Genomic DNA, 16,298 nt, shown 5'->3' with positions numbered 1-16,298 from the left:
TTTTTATATTCATATTAATATTCATATTCATATTAAGATTCATATTCATATTTTTATTAATATTAATATTCATATTCATATTTATAGTCGTATTCACATTCATATTCACATTAATATTCGTACTTATATTTATATCCATATTCATATTCATATTAAGATTCATATTCATATTCATATTTATATTCGCATTCACATTCATATTCATATTAATATTGTTATTCATATTCAAAGTGATATTCATATTTATAGTCATATTCATATTTTTATTTATGTATATTCATATTCATATTCATACTCATATTCATATTCATATTCATATTCATATTCATATTCATATTCTTATTCATATGAATATTCATATTAAATAAATACCAACTAAAAACATACATACCTACATATTAGGGTGGTCCTTAAAAATGTCAACATCATGGTAACCTTTTTCGTTTTCTTCTATGTCTAAAATACCGACATCTACGACATTTTCGAAATTTTAAACAAATTTTTAGCGGTGTATATACAACTAGATTAAGCAATTCAAAAAATGTCAATAAAATCTCAACTTCGACCAGCTCTAACTCAGCTCGTGTAAGAGTTTATTTGATTAAGTTTCAATAACATGTACAATTTTTAAGATTTCCAATCAAAATTTTGTAAAACTTTATTAAAAATTTGTTCAAATATTTTATATGTTCCTGCATATCTGTATTCTGTATGTATAGGAAAACAAACAAGTGCATCATACAAAATTTATATGTTGATATTTTAAGCACCACCCTAATACACGTCTACATATTTTGTAAGTTATCTAAATTCTTGTGAACTTCTTGTCAACTCACTTCAATTAAAAGCTTCATCGATCTACTATTCCCTGCTGATTTGCGTCAACTGTTTTCTAATAACTTTGACTATCAAATTTCCTTTGCTTCAATTTTGTGAGTAATTCTTAAGAAATAAATTACTTTAATTTACATAAATTTTCCAGCTCATAAATCAAAGCTTTTTAGTTAGAAATATCAACAATCTTAACCCGATACAAATACATGCATCCATACATACACTTATAAATAGTTACTTGTAGATATGTATGTGGCTTGGTCCATCCATTTGCATAAGTTTATTGTAAGTAGTATTAGATACATTTGTACAGAAAATTTTGCACAATTTATGCCACAACAAAACACAACAATGACACTAAAACCGCATATAATTTAACACTTGAAACAACAATTCAATCCTGAGGGAACAGCAAATGACTGCTTAAGCGTTTGCTCACTGGTCAATTGCTTTATTTTGTTCATTCACAATCGAACGCATACAAATATGTACATACATATAATTCCAAATCCGTAAAGCATTTAGCCAGAGGAGGGCAAACCGCAGTAAATAGACTTACTTATATGTATGTATGTATGTATGTCTGAATCATTCACATGTTTATGTGGAAGGCGTGCAGGTGGGCAAGTCAAACGTCTTACAAAATATCACTTGGACTTGTGGATATTGCATATGTGATCAAGTGATTCTATGTATGCATGTACATACATATATGTATTTGTATGACTGTATAAACACATTTAGTCAACAACACAACAATATTATTGCAATTAATTATTTGCTACAATCTCCACAATATAAACAACATGATTTGATAGAGAACCAAAACGACAATTACAAGCAAAGCAGCAGTCATGATTATCAAACAGTATTGCAAATGATTTTCTTATGACTTACGTATGTTCCCTGGAGGCAAAACTGTAGAGCATAAAGCAGAATATTTGTAGTTGAGCATACTTTGACAAACGCTAACCAGTGGGGCATTAGCTTGAGGACACAAGGGAATATTAACTGATAAGATATGATATACGGTCAATGAAAAAATGAATCTTCTTGGAAATTAACAACCCAAAAGTAATAAATTTTCATAAAAGTAAAATTGGAAAGCATAATTTGGGCTTTGAGAACTTAAAACGGAACCCAAGAGCATTTTTCTGTTTCAATGTCCACTTTTTGACTAGTGTTTACATTTGAAAAAAAGCCTATGTATATGTAAACTTTATTAAGAGTGTTGCTAATCTTCTTAAAAAGTCTTTGAAATATTTGGTAGTCAATAATAGACCGAAATCTGCTAAAATAAAAGAAGATTTGTATCCGTTAAACGGTGTTCACATGAGGCGATTTTAGAAGCGATTAATTGAATCAAAAGTTGGCTGCCTTCAAGTTAATTTGGAAGCGATTGGTTAAAAGGCCATTCACATCAGGCGATTGTTGCCTTCAACTGAAAGTTAACTGTAAAAACGCTTCATGTAAATACCGTATTAACTAATATAAATACAGCAGATTGATCCTCGTGAAATCGGTTCTTCGCCCTTGCTTTAATTTTTGGCAGCAACGCCAGTGTAGATTCTTATGAACTCTCCCTGCTTCCTGAAATTTATGCACTTTATGTCCACGATATGTATTACCTTTGAGGAAAGCTAACTATATTTCTATGGAGATAGCCGCGAAATAGTCAAGTCTGCATTAGATGTAACTAACTTTTAACTAACTACTTTTGGACATAAAATATCAATAAGAAAAATATTTTTTTTTTTTTTTTTTACTTTTTTAGTAATTTAATTTATTTTATTACATTACATATTTGTTTACATATTCTACTGTAGGTGGTTCCTTATACATAACTTCAAAATGATAATATACAATTTCCATCTTCCTTTTATTTGTCCTCAATTCGAAAAAAGTATTTGTGTGGTGCACAAAGAAAATGTTTTGAAAGTAAAATTTGTATTTATAAGGATATTTAAATAAAAACTGATTTAATGATTCCGATGTAAATGTAATCAATACGTTAAATGAAATATAACAAATCGACGGCTGAGTGGAAGATCATCCTATCGCGGCAACCGGTTCGAAAACGTCCTATCTCCGAAAATGGCTTAAGAATCCTACTTTAGAATTTGGTTGAAAAACGCCCTATAGTGGCCCCTGAGATGAGGTGTTTTTGAGCAGAATTCGAACGTTTTTATCAAATAAAACTAATTATTTTCGGTCGAAATCATAACTTTAAACCGAACTTAACGCGGTTGGAGCAACGGGTAAAAGTTAGTCGTTATAAGGGTTTAGTATCGATAGACATCGCTTGTAAAGTTACTCAAAAGCGTTAAGCAAAACCTTTCTTTACCGTATTTGTAGTGCTTTAACTCCTACTTCCATTCCTACTACTACTTTATTTTTATTTTTTTTGCGGTGAGGAAAGGGTTTAAAATGCCTTCGCATCATATAGAAGCCGTCACTCTTGTGTGGTGTAGCCACTAAAACAATCCCTCCTCCTACCCTGGATATTTCCCTACCCTTTCTTTTCCTAATTAAGAGTCCCGCTTTTTACCTTAGCGGCCACTATAAATAGTGATCGTTTTGGGCTCCTCTGATTTCAATCTCCTCATTGTCCAGATTAATTTTCTTGCGCTGCAGTATTGTCTCGGTGAAAGTCACGACCGTGTCCCATGATTTTTGATCAGTCAGCATTTTAGAAACGATATTTTCGGGTATAACGGGACCGAGTTTTCTCTCCAATCGCCGCTTGTTGACATCCCAGCGCATCGTCTACATGTAAGCAGCAAACGCAGTGTGGGCTCGCGCCCTAACCCATTTTGTGCAGGTACGCTCTAAAGTAGCCGTGGCCCACCTCTCCGTGTGAGCGGTCTAGCCAGCAGTCCAGGTGCGGAATTAATTTCGCTGTCCACCTCACCGTTTGATCACTCTGCCATTTTTGTTGCCATCTGCTCAGCTGTCTGCTTTTGGCTTCCTTTGCTGCCTGCGTTTTCCCAATCGGTTCTTTTGACTGCCATATCTCCTGCCTGTCTTTAGCTAAAATACGGTGCCTCCAATATGGTGCAATATGCGGACGCCATTCTTAGTGCTCCTTGTCGTTGATTGTTGGCGAGACGTCTGCGGTATTTGTCTATCGTTAAAGCTCCAGCCCTGCTCCAGCCTGGCTCCCTTATCTTCATCAAGATGCGCGGTTACATGGTTTGTGTCCATTTATTTATTTATTTATTTATTTATAAAATTAATTATAATACAGTGAAAAAAATATTATATGTAACTAATTTAAAATTATTGAGTACTGGCTACTATGGCCTTCGACTCTACAGTTACTTAGTTTAAAAGAGTTAAGTTTAGTTTATATGCTTAAATATATGGGCTAACTTGTTTACGTAATATGTGACATGTTTATGCGAACGATACTGCAACTTAAACTAAGTGATATAAGTTTATTGACTTTAGAAAAGTAACTAATGTAACACTTATTAGAGTAAGTTACATCTGTTAAAACTGTGGATGGTGGTTTTGAGTCAAAATATTGACGCCTGAACTTATCATGTACGCTACATTCATCCAGAATGTGTTTGATCGTAAGGGGTGCGCCACATCCAGGGCATGGCGGTTTGTTTTCTCCACTTAGAAGATGCTGGTGCGAGATCTTTGTGTGACCAATTCTCATACGGGTGACAATAGAACAGTAGTGGCGTTTACAGTTGGCTGGGAAGTTGACAGCGTGTTTGTGTGGGTTTATATTCCTGTAGGGGTGGCTAAAGGCTTGCCACTCGCTTAAGGACATTTCCCTAACAATTTCTTTTATTTTGTTTAGGATTTCTCTTTCGACGCTGGGAATGATTAAGTGGCATGGTCGAGTCCCTGTGTCTTTGGCAGCAGTATCAGCAAGCTCATTACCTTTTATTCCTTGATGGCCTGAAACCCAAAATAGCTTTATTTTGTTAGGGCATTTGATGCAAATCTGACGAATTTGGGAAAATAGACTGTTGCTATTAAACAAGTTCTGTACTCCGTGGATGGTGCGTAAGCTGTCGGTGGCAACGACAAATTTTCCTTTGTTAATCTGCGCATATTTTGCAGCTTCGAGTACCGCGACTGCCTCAGCTGCGCATACTGAGTATTTAGTGAGTTGGGAGTAAACCAACTGATATATTTGTCCCTTCTGTGTTGACAACTACAAAAGAAGTATATGTGTTGCTTTTTGATGCATCCGTGTACAACCAAATTCAATTTTTTGGGTTGAGTTCGGCTGACTCCATAGCGAATACTTGTTTGTAAATAGAACTGGTGGTACTTGGTTTGTGGAGTTGATGCAGAGCGATATTAATGGATGCTTCCTTAAGTAGCCAAGGTGGTGAAGACACAGCTTTTTTTCGGATCTTAGGTGTATCAATTTTGTGCTGTTTGCACAATGAGACACACCTCCGAAGAGTGGACAGGACCTTAAAAGTCTATTTACTTTCTACGGCATGCTGAAGGTCTTTTTGGAGAATGGTGTTGGTTGTACACAAAACTTTTGGGATCAGTTTTAAAGTTGTTTCCATTACCCTTTTCGAAATTAGCGTCAATCCTGCTTCTGCTGCCACACACTTTATTGGACTGGTTGGAAAGGCGTTGATGCTTCTCCTGACACCAGTATTGTATGGGGCTGTACATGCAATGATGTTTTTTACATATGTGTAAAACTTTACATTTATTAATCGATAAGGAAGCTCCTGATAATTTACCCCATTCATTTATTTCTGTAAGTATTTCTAAGAAAATATTGTTTAAGGCTAATGTGTCATTCATTTTGCTGAGAAGTAAAGCATCGTCCGCATAAACAGATAGTTGAATATTTTTATGTTTTTTAATTATACTATTTAATTGTTCAAAAGCTATAATAAATAACACGACTGATAAGGGCGATCCTTGTGGGATACCATTATGGAGTGTGTAAAAGTCAGATAATGTGTTGTTAACTCTAACTCCATTTAGGTTTTCCATTAGTCTGCTCAGCATTGCTGTCTTTTACGACGCTCTTTTCGGCACACTCTGGATGTGATCCCAGAATTTGAGCTTACTATCCAGTATAAGCCCGAATTCTTCTTGTTCGATAAATATTGGAACGATTTTCTCCATCCTACTCCTAGTCAGCAGAACCATCTCCAGTAAGCTAATGTGAGGCTGTGGTCCTCCATCCACAGTTTTAATTCTTCTCATAGCCTGGTTGAGCTTTCAATGAGCCATCGTGAGATCTCGAGCTGCTACTGTGACTGCTACGTTATTGGCATAGCATACAAGTTCAACATCTTGTGGCATTTCCAGTCTTAGTAGGCTTGTACTTCTAAAACTACTGCTGCTACTACTAGTGCCACTTTTACTTTTAGTACTTCTATTAACATTACTACCATTACTACCACTACTTCAATTACTTCTACTCTTAATTCTACTACTAATAATTTTGTACTTCTATTAAATAATTAAATACAATAAGATCCTTCAAATATTGGTTATACTATTACCATTTTAACTACCACTAATACTACTATTGCTACTACTATTACCAGCACTCTACTACTACTTTATTTATATTACTATTACCACTATTTTTCGATAGCTCTACTGCTATTTTTAATGTCCAGTAAGTCCACAAGCAGGATAAATATGTATGTATTTCTCAATAGCAATGGAATAAATATATTTGTCTACACTTAAATTTATGAGCACTCCTTTGGATTTCTCCATCCATTTCAATACATAATTAAGTTATTCTCATGCACATACATATCTACCTATGTATGTAATTACTTGTATTGGACAATACATACAAATCTATGCATTGAAAATATTCCGATTTGTGTACCCAGCAATCATGGCTTAAATTTGTATGCTATAAAATGACACGCCAAGGCCAGCAATACTTAAACGATCGACTTGGCAGACAAACAAACTCAGCGAGCAACCAGCAAAGTGGGCAACTGGGCTACCGGGATACCGGCCATGCCACTGGTTAACCAGCCAAGCATACCAATCAGCCCTAAAATATTCAAAATAAAATACAAGCAGCAGGCAAACTATTTAGCTTATCCACACAGCCAGTCAGTCCAGGCAAAGGCACTTAGGGTATAGAACGCAGCGAGCGAGCTACATATTTACTAGCCATCATGAAAGTAATAACAAAACAACTGTACGTCATCATTGCCCGCTGAACAAGCTGAAAATAGGAAGAGCAACAACAATAGCAACCAAACAATAATAAAAGGGGGTGAGGGAGTGGGCTACGTTAACAAAAATAATCCAAGTAAAATATGTAGCTAAACACTTGATGAAGTGTTCATTTTGCATACCACAAAATGTTTGTTGGTTTTGTTGATGTTACGGTTAGTGCACTTGTTAGTGTTGTTGTTGTTACGATAGCATGCCTGTTCTTGCCCATTTTAGAGGGGAATATTTTTAGTCGTTGTAGTTGTAAACTTGTGGTGCTGACGGCTCTGCCAGTCCTCAGTCCTGTTGCTGCTACTGGTTCCGCTTAGTAATCCTTCTAGTTCCGGTTGTCGTGTTGTTGCTACGCAGCCTAGCTGTGGTTGTGGCGCTGGCTGTGGTCGGTTACTGGCAGCTAACAGCTGTTAACTTGGCATGCCATTATTGCTATGTTAATTGGTCTAACTTATTTTGGGACGGAATTTTACGTTTCTTGTTTTAGTTTTATTAGTTTTTTGTGTTATTGTTTTTTTTTTTTTTGTGTTTTCACTCATTTTCATAGTTTGCGGTTAGTTTGCTGGACGGTATGAGTCGACAACAATTTTCTGTGCGTTTTTTTTTTTTAGTTTTTTCTGAGCAAAGTTTCGAGAGTGATGGACAAAATTTATACGGTTCGGTGAAAAGTTTGAAAATTTTAAGTGATTTAAGTTTCATAAAGGTGCTTAGTTTTTAATTTGAGTTTTGAAAAAATTATCCGCATTTTAGCGCATGGAATATAATTTTGGATAGCAGCAGGAAGACCATGACCCATTTTTTGTTTGAAGGAGATGAAATTGGGTTTCGACATAGGTGCAATAAGTTGTGCAAATTAAATTACACTAAGAAAAAAGTAATATGATTTTTTCTCAAACAGAGTCGTTACGGGGTTTTCCATGTCAGCGATTTAAAATTTTTGTATAGAAAAAGTATCTTTTAAACAAATTTGAAATGAAATTAGTTTGAACGATTGTAAAATTTTCTATTCAAATTGAACATTTGAAAACTTATTTACATACACTTCTAGTCATTTGAATAGCGCACTTTATTTAGCACAATTAAAAAAAAAAAATATTAATAAACGGGTGCGTTATCCTAATACCAGCAGTGAATGAGGTAGTAATATTTTTAGAAAAATTTTGGGAACGCAGTTTTTTAGCCCATCTAATTTTGGTATAATAAAGTGCAAGTTTCAAATGGCTACAACATACTGTTGATTTTTGGAATTAATTTTTTTGTTGACAGTGTCATGCATTTTCTTCCACACTCAATATGCTCTCCAAAATTTTTATGTGGAGGGAAATGCCCAACACATTCAACAAAAAAAAAAATAAAATAAAATAAAGGGAATTTCATAGCCACTTGAAACTTGAAATTTATTATATTAGAAGTGTATGGGTTATAAAACTGTGTACCTGAAATTTTTATAAAAAATTGTGTGAACTAATTCACGGATGATCATTAGGATAGTGCACCCATTTGTTGACTTTTTTTAAATTGCTGTATAATATCCTAGCTATATTTATTAAAAACAAAAAATAATAATAAATGTTAAATAAACAAAACTGTAATACTGAGGATTAAAAGGGTGCGCTATTCAAATGACGTGGAGTGTACATACATGTCTGGCTGTAGGTGAGCGTGTAGAAGTGCTTGCTGTTATTTGTTAGCTTCGAAGAGGTCCGGGTTCGAATGCCTTCAGATGAAAAATGTTAAAATTTTAATAAAAATGTTTTTTTTTTTGTGTTTCCGAAATATGAAAAATCATCTATGAAGTGCAGTACGCAAGTGCATTCAAATGAAAATATCACCAAACAAAAATCAGTAGAAAGAAAGAAATGTATATTTTAGTTTGAAACAAACTCGTGTTTTTTTTTCTCTGTGTGCACAAAATGAGCAAGTAGAACTAAATGAATAAAACACCCTCCCTGAATTTTGTATCAACATTAAATTTTTAAACTTTACTAACTATACTTAAGTGGCTGGAGAAGAAAACTTAAAAAAAAATCGTCCGAAAAAAGCTCTTATACATATTAGACGTGGATAAAGTCCAGAGCTTTTCTAAAATGTACTGACCGCAAGTTAATGGTAAAATATTGAATAAGAAAAGGACCAAAATAAACGAGGCCTTATACATTTTGGTTTTAACCTACTTTTCGCTATCTAAAGTTCAAGCTCTACACCATTTTTTTTTTTTTTGTTTTTAAGCGCCTTTTTCAACTTACGGATATTTTAATGCTGCGATCTTACGTTACTTTTCGGCGTCTTTCGTGTCTTTTTAAAAACCAGTCCGAATAATTTCTTAGATCTTCGGTATTTTTGGAGTTATTGATATCTTATATGTATATTTATTTCGAGATTTCAGAATCCCTGCGGTTAGGGATTCTTTCAAGATTTTTGGAATTACGTTTCTTCGGGACGATATTTTTGTTGACTTTTCAAGCTTATCTCGGCATCTATGTGATTTTTTCAAAACTTTTCGGAATATAAGGAAAATAAAGAACACGGCCGCTGCGGCTGGCTGAGTGGCTGAAGCGGCAAACTACTATTACGTAGGACTTCGCTTCGATTTTTTCTCTAAAGATCTAAATTAGAAAAACTTTTTTTTTTTTTTTAAATAGAAACATCTTCTCACTAAAACCAGTCATAAATTTGCAGATCCCACTCCACAATATTGAGGAGAAGTTCGGCCAAAAACGAAAAACTTTGCTAAAACTATTTGGGCAGAAAATAACTGGCTTAATTTGCCTTTATTTTTTGAGGCACTGATGATAAAGTTAAATTCTTGATTTTTCTAGCTCATTTATCATACTTTTCTGTGATTTATTTATTTTTCGGATTTATTCCTAGACGATCCGGTACTTTTGGAGGCTTCAATGGTTTCTACGAAAACTATGAAGTTAAAAAAAATTGCCAATAATTTCTATAGAATTTCTTTCCAATGTTTCTGCACATTTTAGGATTTGTGCTGTCGAAAAACTTAGCGACCTTTCGGTATTTTTAGTTATTCTTTTGAGTACTTTTCTGAATTTATCAGGATTATTTCGGTAACATTTGAGTGGTTCTTTTGATACTTTTTCGTAGTATGCGTAATGGAAGTCTAATCCGTATTTTTTAAAATTTTTCTATACTCTTTAAAATTTTTGGGGACCTATCGTGAAAGTTTCGGCATCTCTCCGAGATTTTTGCGAATTTTTCGGGAAACTATTTGGGTTTTTTTGAAATTATTTTGCAAACTCTTTTGGACTTATTTGCACGTCCTATACGTATTTTTTTTTTTAAGAATTTTCGAGATTTTTCATGATATTTCCGATTCACCACAGCTATTAAGAAAAAAATGTCTATTAGAAATTTTTTGAGACCTTTCTCTGGGATTTCTTTTCGGTATTCTCTTGAGTTCTTTATTTTTCTTTTATTCACAATATATTTAGGACTTCCGGCGATTATTACTGGACCTTTCGAAATTAGTTGGACTTTTTTGAAACTTTTAAATAATAATAATAACAATAATAATAATAATAATATATGGCACAGTATGTTAGTGTTTGGCCGAGCTTCTCCGCCGATTTGTGACATGCGGCTTGATGTTGTCAAACAAAGAGAAGGAACCTACAGTCGACTCTGGGAAGCTGTTTTAATGGCAGAAATACACTCGCTTTAATGAAAATCATATAATTAAGTATGTATATAAAATTGTAATTTTTCACGAATCTGTCTCTGATTACTTTATTATTAACCCTAAAGCTGCAGTGGAGAGAAAAAGAAAGAAAAACAATATTATTTAGTAAAGCAAAATTTCCAATTGTTGCAAGTTTCACTTCAGCTAATACCTTGCTGCAGGGCAATTCTAGTTATCGCATAAAATAGTACAAATTAACCAGCATACATATTTAGGTATGTGGTTTGATAATTTATTACACAACTTTTAACATCAACGCTGACTTATATTAATGCTCATTTCATTTTGTTTATACTCTTTTCTAATTTTCTGCAGTCGACTCCGAAGATCCTGAATTTACGGATGTCATTGATAACATCACAGTGCCAGCGGGCCGAAATGTCAAATTGGCATGTTCCGTTAAGAATTTGGGCTCGTACAAGGTAAGTCATTAATTATAATTAATTATGAAAGATGAACATGCAAAAGGATGTACATATTTACTAACTTATTTACGAAAAATTAGAGAAAAACGAACATTATGCCTTGGACATTTGTATATTGCCTCAAGTAAACAAATGTTGCTATCGTGTTAATAAAATACTCAAACATAATACACAACACAAAATACAGAAAATATTGCTTCTGGTAATTTGGACATAAAAATGGTAAGTTTGGATGTGTCCTCTGTGCAAATAGAAGTACATCGAACAAAGGGTTGGCGCAACAAAGTATATCTTAGCATTAGTCTTTCCAAAACGAGTCTTATTCATGGACGCAATCGCAGGCTAGAGTCGCTACATTTTACCCCAGATCACGTGGTCGAACACAATCTTTTAAAAAATATCATATAGCGACTTTGAGAAACGAGAATTTCAACTTCTAGTAACCCACCACAGTTTCATAGAGTTGGATCGTTGTATTCGAAGAAAGGTTTTAATATAGAAGTATGCAGAAAATCTGTCCGGTGTCCATACTCAGGATAAACCCACAGGCTGAAATCCTGTATTTTTAATCAGAAGACGCCGAAATTCTGTTGCAGAAATCTCTCGTAAGTAGACGAGCCCCTGAACGTTCATCATACGGTAGTCTACGCCATGCAAAGTGTATGACAGTCAGGCGCCAATCACCGCCTTTAATCACCTGTAGCGAGTACAATTATATGCAAATGTTTTGGGGGCAAGTCCGTAATAAATAGCGAGAAATGAGGAAGCAGACAGCTAAGCCACGGGCGGCAATCACAACTCCAAAATGACCTCAGTCATCTCAAGAAAACAAGAGGGAGAGTTGGGGCTCAAATTGATGGCAGGATGAGTTCTCTTGGTTGCCATAGTCGTGTGACTAAAGTTGCGAACTAACATTTGGTATGACCTAGTTTCACGACCTAGGCAGGACACCAACCATGTTATTTTCGTATAGCAATCCCCTCGGTCGTCGATGGTGAGTGTGTCCGAGATTTTTTCGGTCTTGCTTTGGATAGAACTAAAGAAACTTTCGGGATCTTTTGGGAAATTCTAATTTCAAGCATGGTTTCACGATTTATCTCGTTTTATTCATGGGTTTCGAAATTTATCTTCGGTACTCTTTCGAAATCGTTTTCCTACATCGCGACTCGTTTGAACTCTTTTGGGATTTTTGCCAATTTCATAGGATTTATTTGGGAAATTTTCAGAACTTTTTTGTGATTCTTCGTGTTTTATTCGGGACTTTTCTGTTTGGTTTGTTGGGTTTGTGTTCGCGATTATTTTGTATACCTTCTAGAGCTTATGGCATTCTTAGACATTTTCCGGAAATTTTTAATGTTGATATATGTATACAAATAATAAAAAACTTCGACGGTTTTGGATTCGAAACAAATTTGTAGTTATTCCCAGGCATAATTTTTTCGGCTATGTTTTAAAATTTCGTGCAAAAAGTTTCCTCATTCTTTTGGTACTTTGCTGAGTTTTTATTAAATTTCAGATGCCGTCCCAGATTTTTAGAAATTCTGCGACACTTTTCTAAAGATATTGCAAGATTTTTTTAGAGCTTTTCAGGATCTATAAGGACTTTTTCGAGACATTTCCGAAATTTATCAGTACCTTTCGGATCATTTAGCTTTAACAAAAACAAATAAGATTCGTGAATTATCGGGTTTATTTGGAGCCCCACTATAAATAGTTTTTTAGTGATTCTTTCAAGAAATTTCGGAAATGTTTATGCACCTTTCACGGTTTTTCAATCATTTTCAGAGTTTTTAGAATTCTCTAGACTTTCACCGAGTTCTTTCTTAACTTTTCGAAAAGTTGACGAAATAATCGTTCGGAACCTTTTTGCTATTTCTGCAATTTTTTTTGTATTCTTCCATGAGTTTTCGGAAAATTTAGTGTTTTTCACTATATTTCGGGATTTTTCCGAACCTTTTAAAAATTTTTCGGGAGTATTCCGGACGCTCGCAGGGTTTCGGGGTTTACGAGCGTTTTTTTTTGCTATTCGGGAAGTTTGCAACTTTCGAAATTTTTTTCGATATATTTCGTTAATCTTTCCAACGTTTTATGAATTTTCAGATTTATTAAAATTTTTTGGGACCTTTCGGAATGTTTTCGATAATAGTTTGGGACCTTCTACTATTTCTTAGAATTTTTGCAGTATTTTTTCGAAGCCTTTGGCATTTTTTCGAAACTTTTAAATATTCTTCCTAGACCTTTGAGAAATATTGAGCATTTTTATGGAAATTTTCGGAAGTTTTTCGGTACAATTTCGAGGGCTTACCTAAGTTTTCTTTACTACTCGCGAATTTTCAATTTCCGATAAACTTTTCGGAATGTTTGCGATAATTTTTAGAACCCTTTACGACATTTTCGTTATTTTCCAAAATTATTTGTGAAGCGATGTTTTGAGCAGTTAGGGGACTTTGCGTTACTAATCGTAATGTGTTTTAATACTTTTCGGGTTTTTCGGGAATTTTTAGTTCCACTACAGCTAAAAACTAGTGCAAATTACATACATATGTATGTATTACTAATTTAATTCATTCAAAATTAAAGTGAAAATACTCTAATTTCTCAATTAGGTATGTATGTGAATCGTAATTTATTTTTTTTGGCAACGTCCTCTGTAGTTATTATATTTAAACATTCACACAACATCCGCCGACCATTTCTTCATCGCTTGCATTCATGCATTGCCTGCTTGTTTTCGCTTTAATGCAAATTAATTCAATCATGTAAATCTATACTGCATATATTAAGCAGTCAAATGAAGTGAGCTGCTAGCGGCCGGTTTGAAGGCAACCGGCAATTAAATATGCGTACCAATACAAAAGGGCACCTACATTTGTACTAACTAATATACACACACACACACACACACCCACACACACACACACACACACAAGCTAGCAGACACAAATGTTTAGTATGCACATAAATACATTTATTTCAATTTCACCAAAGCACACACACACACACCTACATATACATATATATAGACTACCGCAAGCTTGTTGCCTTCATGACTTTACTCCCGATACATTTGTAATGAAATGTTTGTAGTATGTAGGTATGTGCGTTGACTACTGTGGGACTGGCTGCCTGTTGCCTTGCTGGCCTGTTAGTGTGCTTGTTTGAGTATGCTAAGGCGCCAGAAGGTATGCAACATGTATTCGTATTATGCTACAAATGCACAAACATACATATGTATGCATATAAATGTACGTGTAGGAGGTATATTCATGAGTTCCCACGTTCAGCTTGAGCGTCATTAACATCGTCATTGCCGCAGCCGTAGCTGCCACCACCACCATCATCGTCGTCGTCGACGTAACTGTGGTCATATAGTGTTGTCATTATTGCTTCCTATACATATTAACATATGTACATGTATATGTACGTATTTGCTTTAGTTGCGGCTGTATCCACCTTGTTTTCCACCACCATCTAATGAAATTAATTAGCCGCCTGTAATAATGAACCGCACAGTAACAGCAAAAAGGTAGAGCAGGAAAAGAAAGCAAAAAAAAAAAAATACCCAAGCAAACAACAACAATTAGGAAATATAAGCATATTGAGGAAGGAAGATTCATGCGTAAGCGAAAGTTCCAGGCAAAGGCGCCACAGCACAGCCGGGAAGCGCACAGCAAATTACGCTAAAGGAGCAATGAGCGTTAATAAGCAGGCAGGAGAAGACAGGACAGGCGGAGGAGACACGACGTGTCGAGGTGAGGACAGGACAAAAACAAAAGTAAAAACAAAAACCACATGCCAGTCGACTGGGCGGCACTGTTGCGTTGCAAATTTGCTTTAATTGCTGATGGGCCACTAGTTGCCTTCGAATCTTTACGCAAACAGCCAAGAACAAGTATTTCACTTTTTTGTGCGAATATGTATGAGCATATGTACTATATACATAAGTAGTATGTGTGTATGTGGCGCGACCTGGCGTACTGAGCGTAAGTGTATGCATGCAATTTACATTTGTTAAGTATACACTTAAGTGGAGTCAAATGATGTTCACTTTTGCAGACTGTTGACTCATACATATACACGTACATACAAGGCAGGCGCCGGTGCACCGCAGCGTCGTCATTAGTAATTTGTAGAAAAGCATATTAGTTGGAAAAACTGAAAGCTCAGTGTCGCAATTACTTAGAATTTGTGGCAAATTGTCGTTGTGTGAGCTTTAGTAAGTAATTTTGCTGCGAGTTAGAGGAAGCCTTGGCGTAGCATATGTAACTACATACATACATACGTACACGTTACGTGGTTAATTGTGCATTGATAATTGGAACATATGTGCATTCTGGAATAAGTTTGTATGCTGAGTCTAACATTTTTTTTTCTCTAATGAACGTTCAGGAATAGGATATGAAACTGTGATTTCTGGTGTTTGCTTGCTTGCTCGTTCGAGGAATGCGAGGCTATTGGGCGCTGTTGATTTATATGTGTCGTTTATGCTTCTGAAAAAATTAAAATTTCATATTTGATCTGGAAAAAGAAAAACCAGCGAAAGTAAAAAGGTATACAATAAGCCAGAGTCATCATCACTTAACTGGTGGGTACATTTTAGAATACCTTACATAGACTGGTCAGAATGCTTTAAGACAAGGGGCAAAAAGGTAAAACCGGTGCAAAGAGTACAATGCTTATGTCTGACTGCAATAAACTTATAGGTCGTTCCCAGACGGAATCGTGGAGGCACCAAAAACAGTGATTAGCAAATCAGCCTAAGTCCTTGCGCCTGCATAAATTTCTGTCGAAGGCGCCTTCCAGTGGATTATGAGCCCAAATAAAACTCGATGGTGCCTATCAGATTTTGAAATATGTACTTGCCACTTACTGGAGCATTTCCCAAGTTATTACTTGGAAAAAGATCGGTTAATAGGTGACCCAGACCTAGCGTAAAAACTCATAGGAGATCTTGCTTAATTTTTTGGCAGCGACAAGTTAGCGAAGGCGAATATAATTTTTACTCTATTATCCTCTATTCAAAATTTATAAAACTTTATTGCACATTTGGCATGGCCATTTGACAACTCAATGTTTTAGTCCAAAGAACAGCCCACATATTATCATTTTTCGTACAGGTGGCACCCTCTTAAAAAAATAAA

At 35.0% G+C, this 16,298-nt stretch overlaps 1 protein-coding gene across 1 annotated transcript in view; it reads left to right on the top strand.

Moving 5' to 3' along the window:
* Positions 1–16,298, top strand: part of DIP-epsilon (Dpr-interacting protein epsilon) — a 289,178-nt gene that overhangs the window by 134,045 nt on the left and 138,835 nt on the right. Inside the window, exon 2 of the mRNA XM_017621291.1 lies at positions 11,048–11,154. Within this exon, the coding sequence (XP_017476780.1) occupies positions 11,048–11,154 (107 nt within the window). The remainder of the gene's footprint in view (positions 1–11,047; positions 11,155–16,298) is intronic.

The sequence above is a fragment of the Rhagoletis zephyria genome, unplaced genomic scaffold (genome assembly GCF_001687245.7).
Source record: "Rhagoletis zephyria isolate East Lansing unplaced genomic scaffold, Rhagoletis_zephyria_1.1 Rzeph_scaffold_00041, whole genome shotgun sequence".
Lineage (NCBI taxonomy): Eukaryota > Metazoa > Arthropoda > Insecta > Diptera > Tephritidae > Rhagoletis > Rhagoletis zephyria.
The sequence above is the reverse complement of the archived record's forward strand: the minus strand, read 5'-3'. Positions and strand labels throughout refer to the sequence as shown.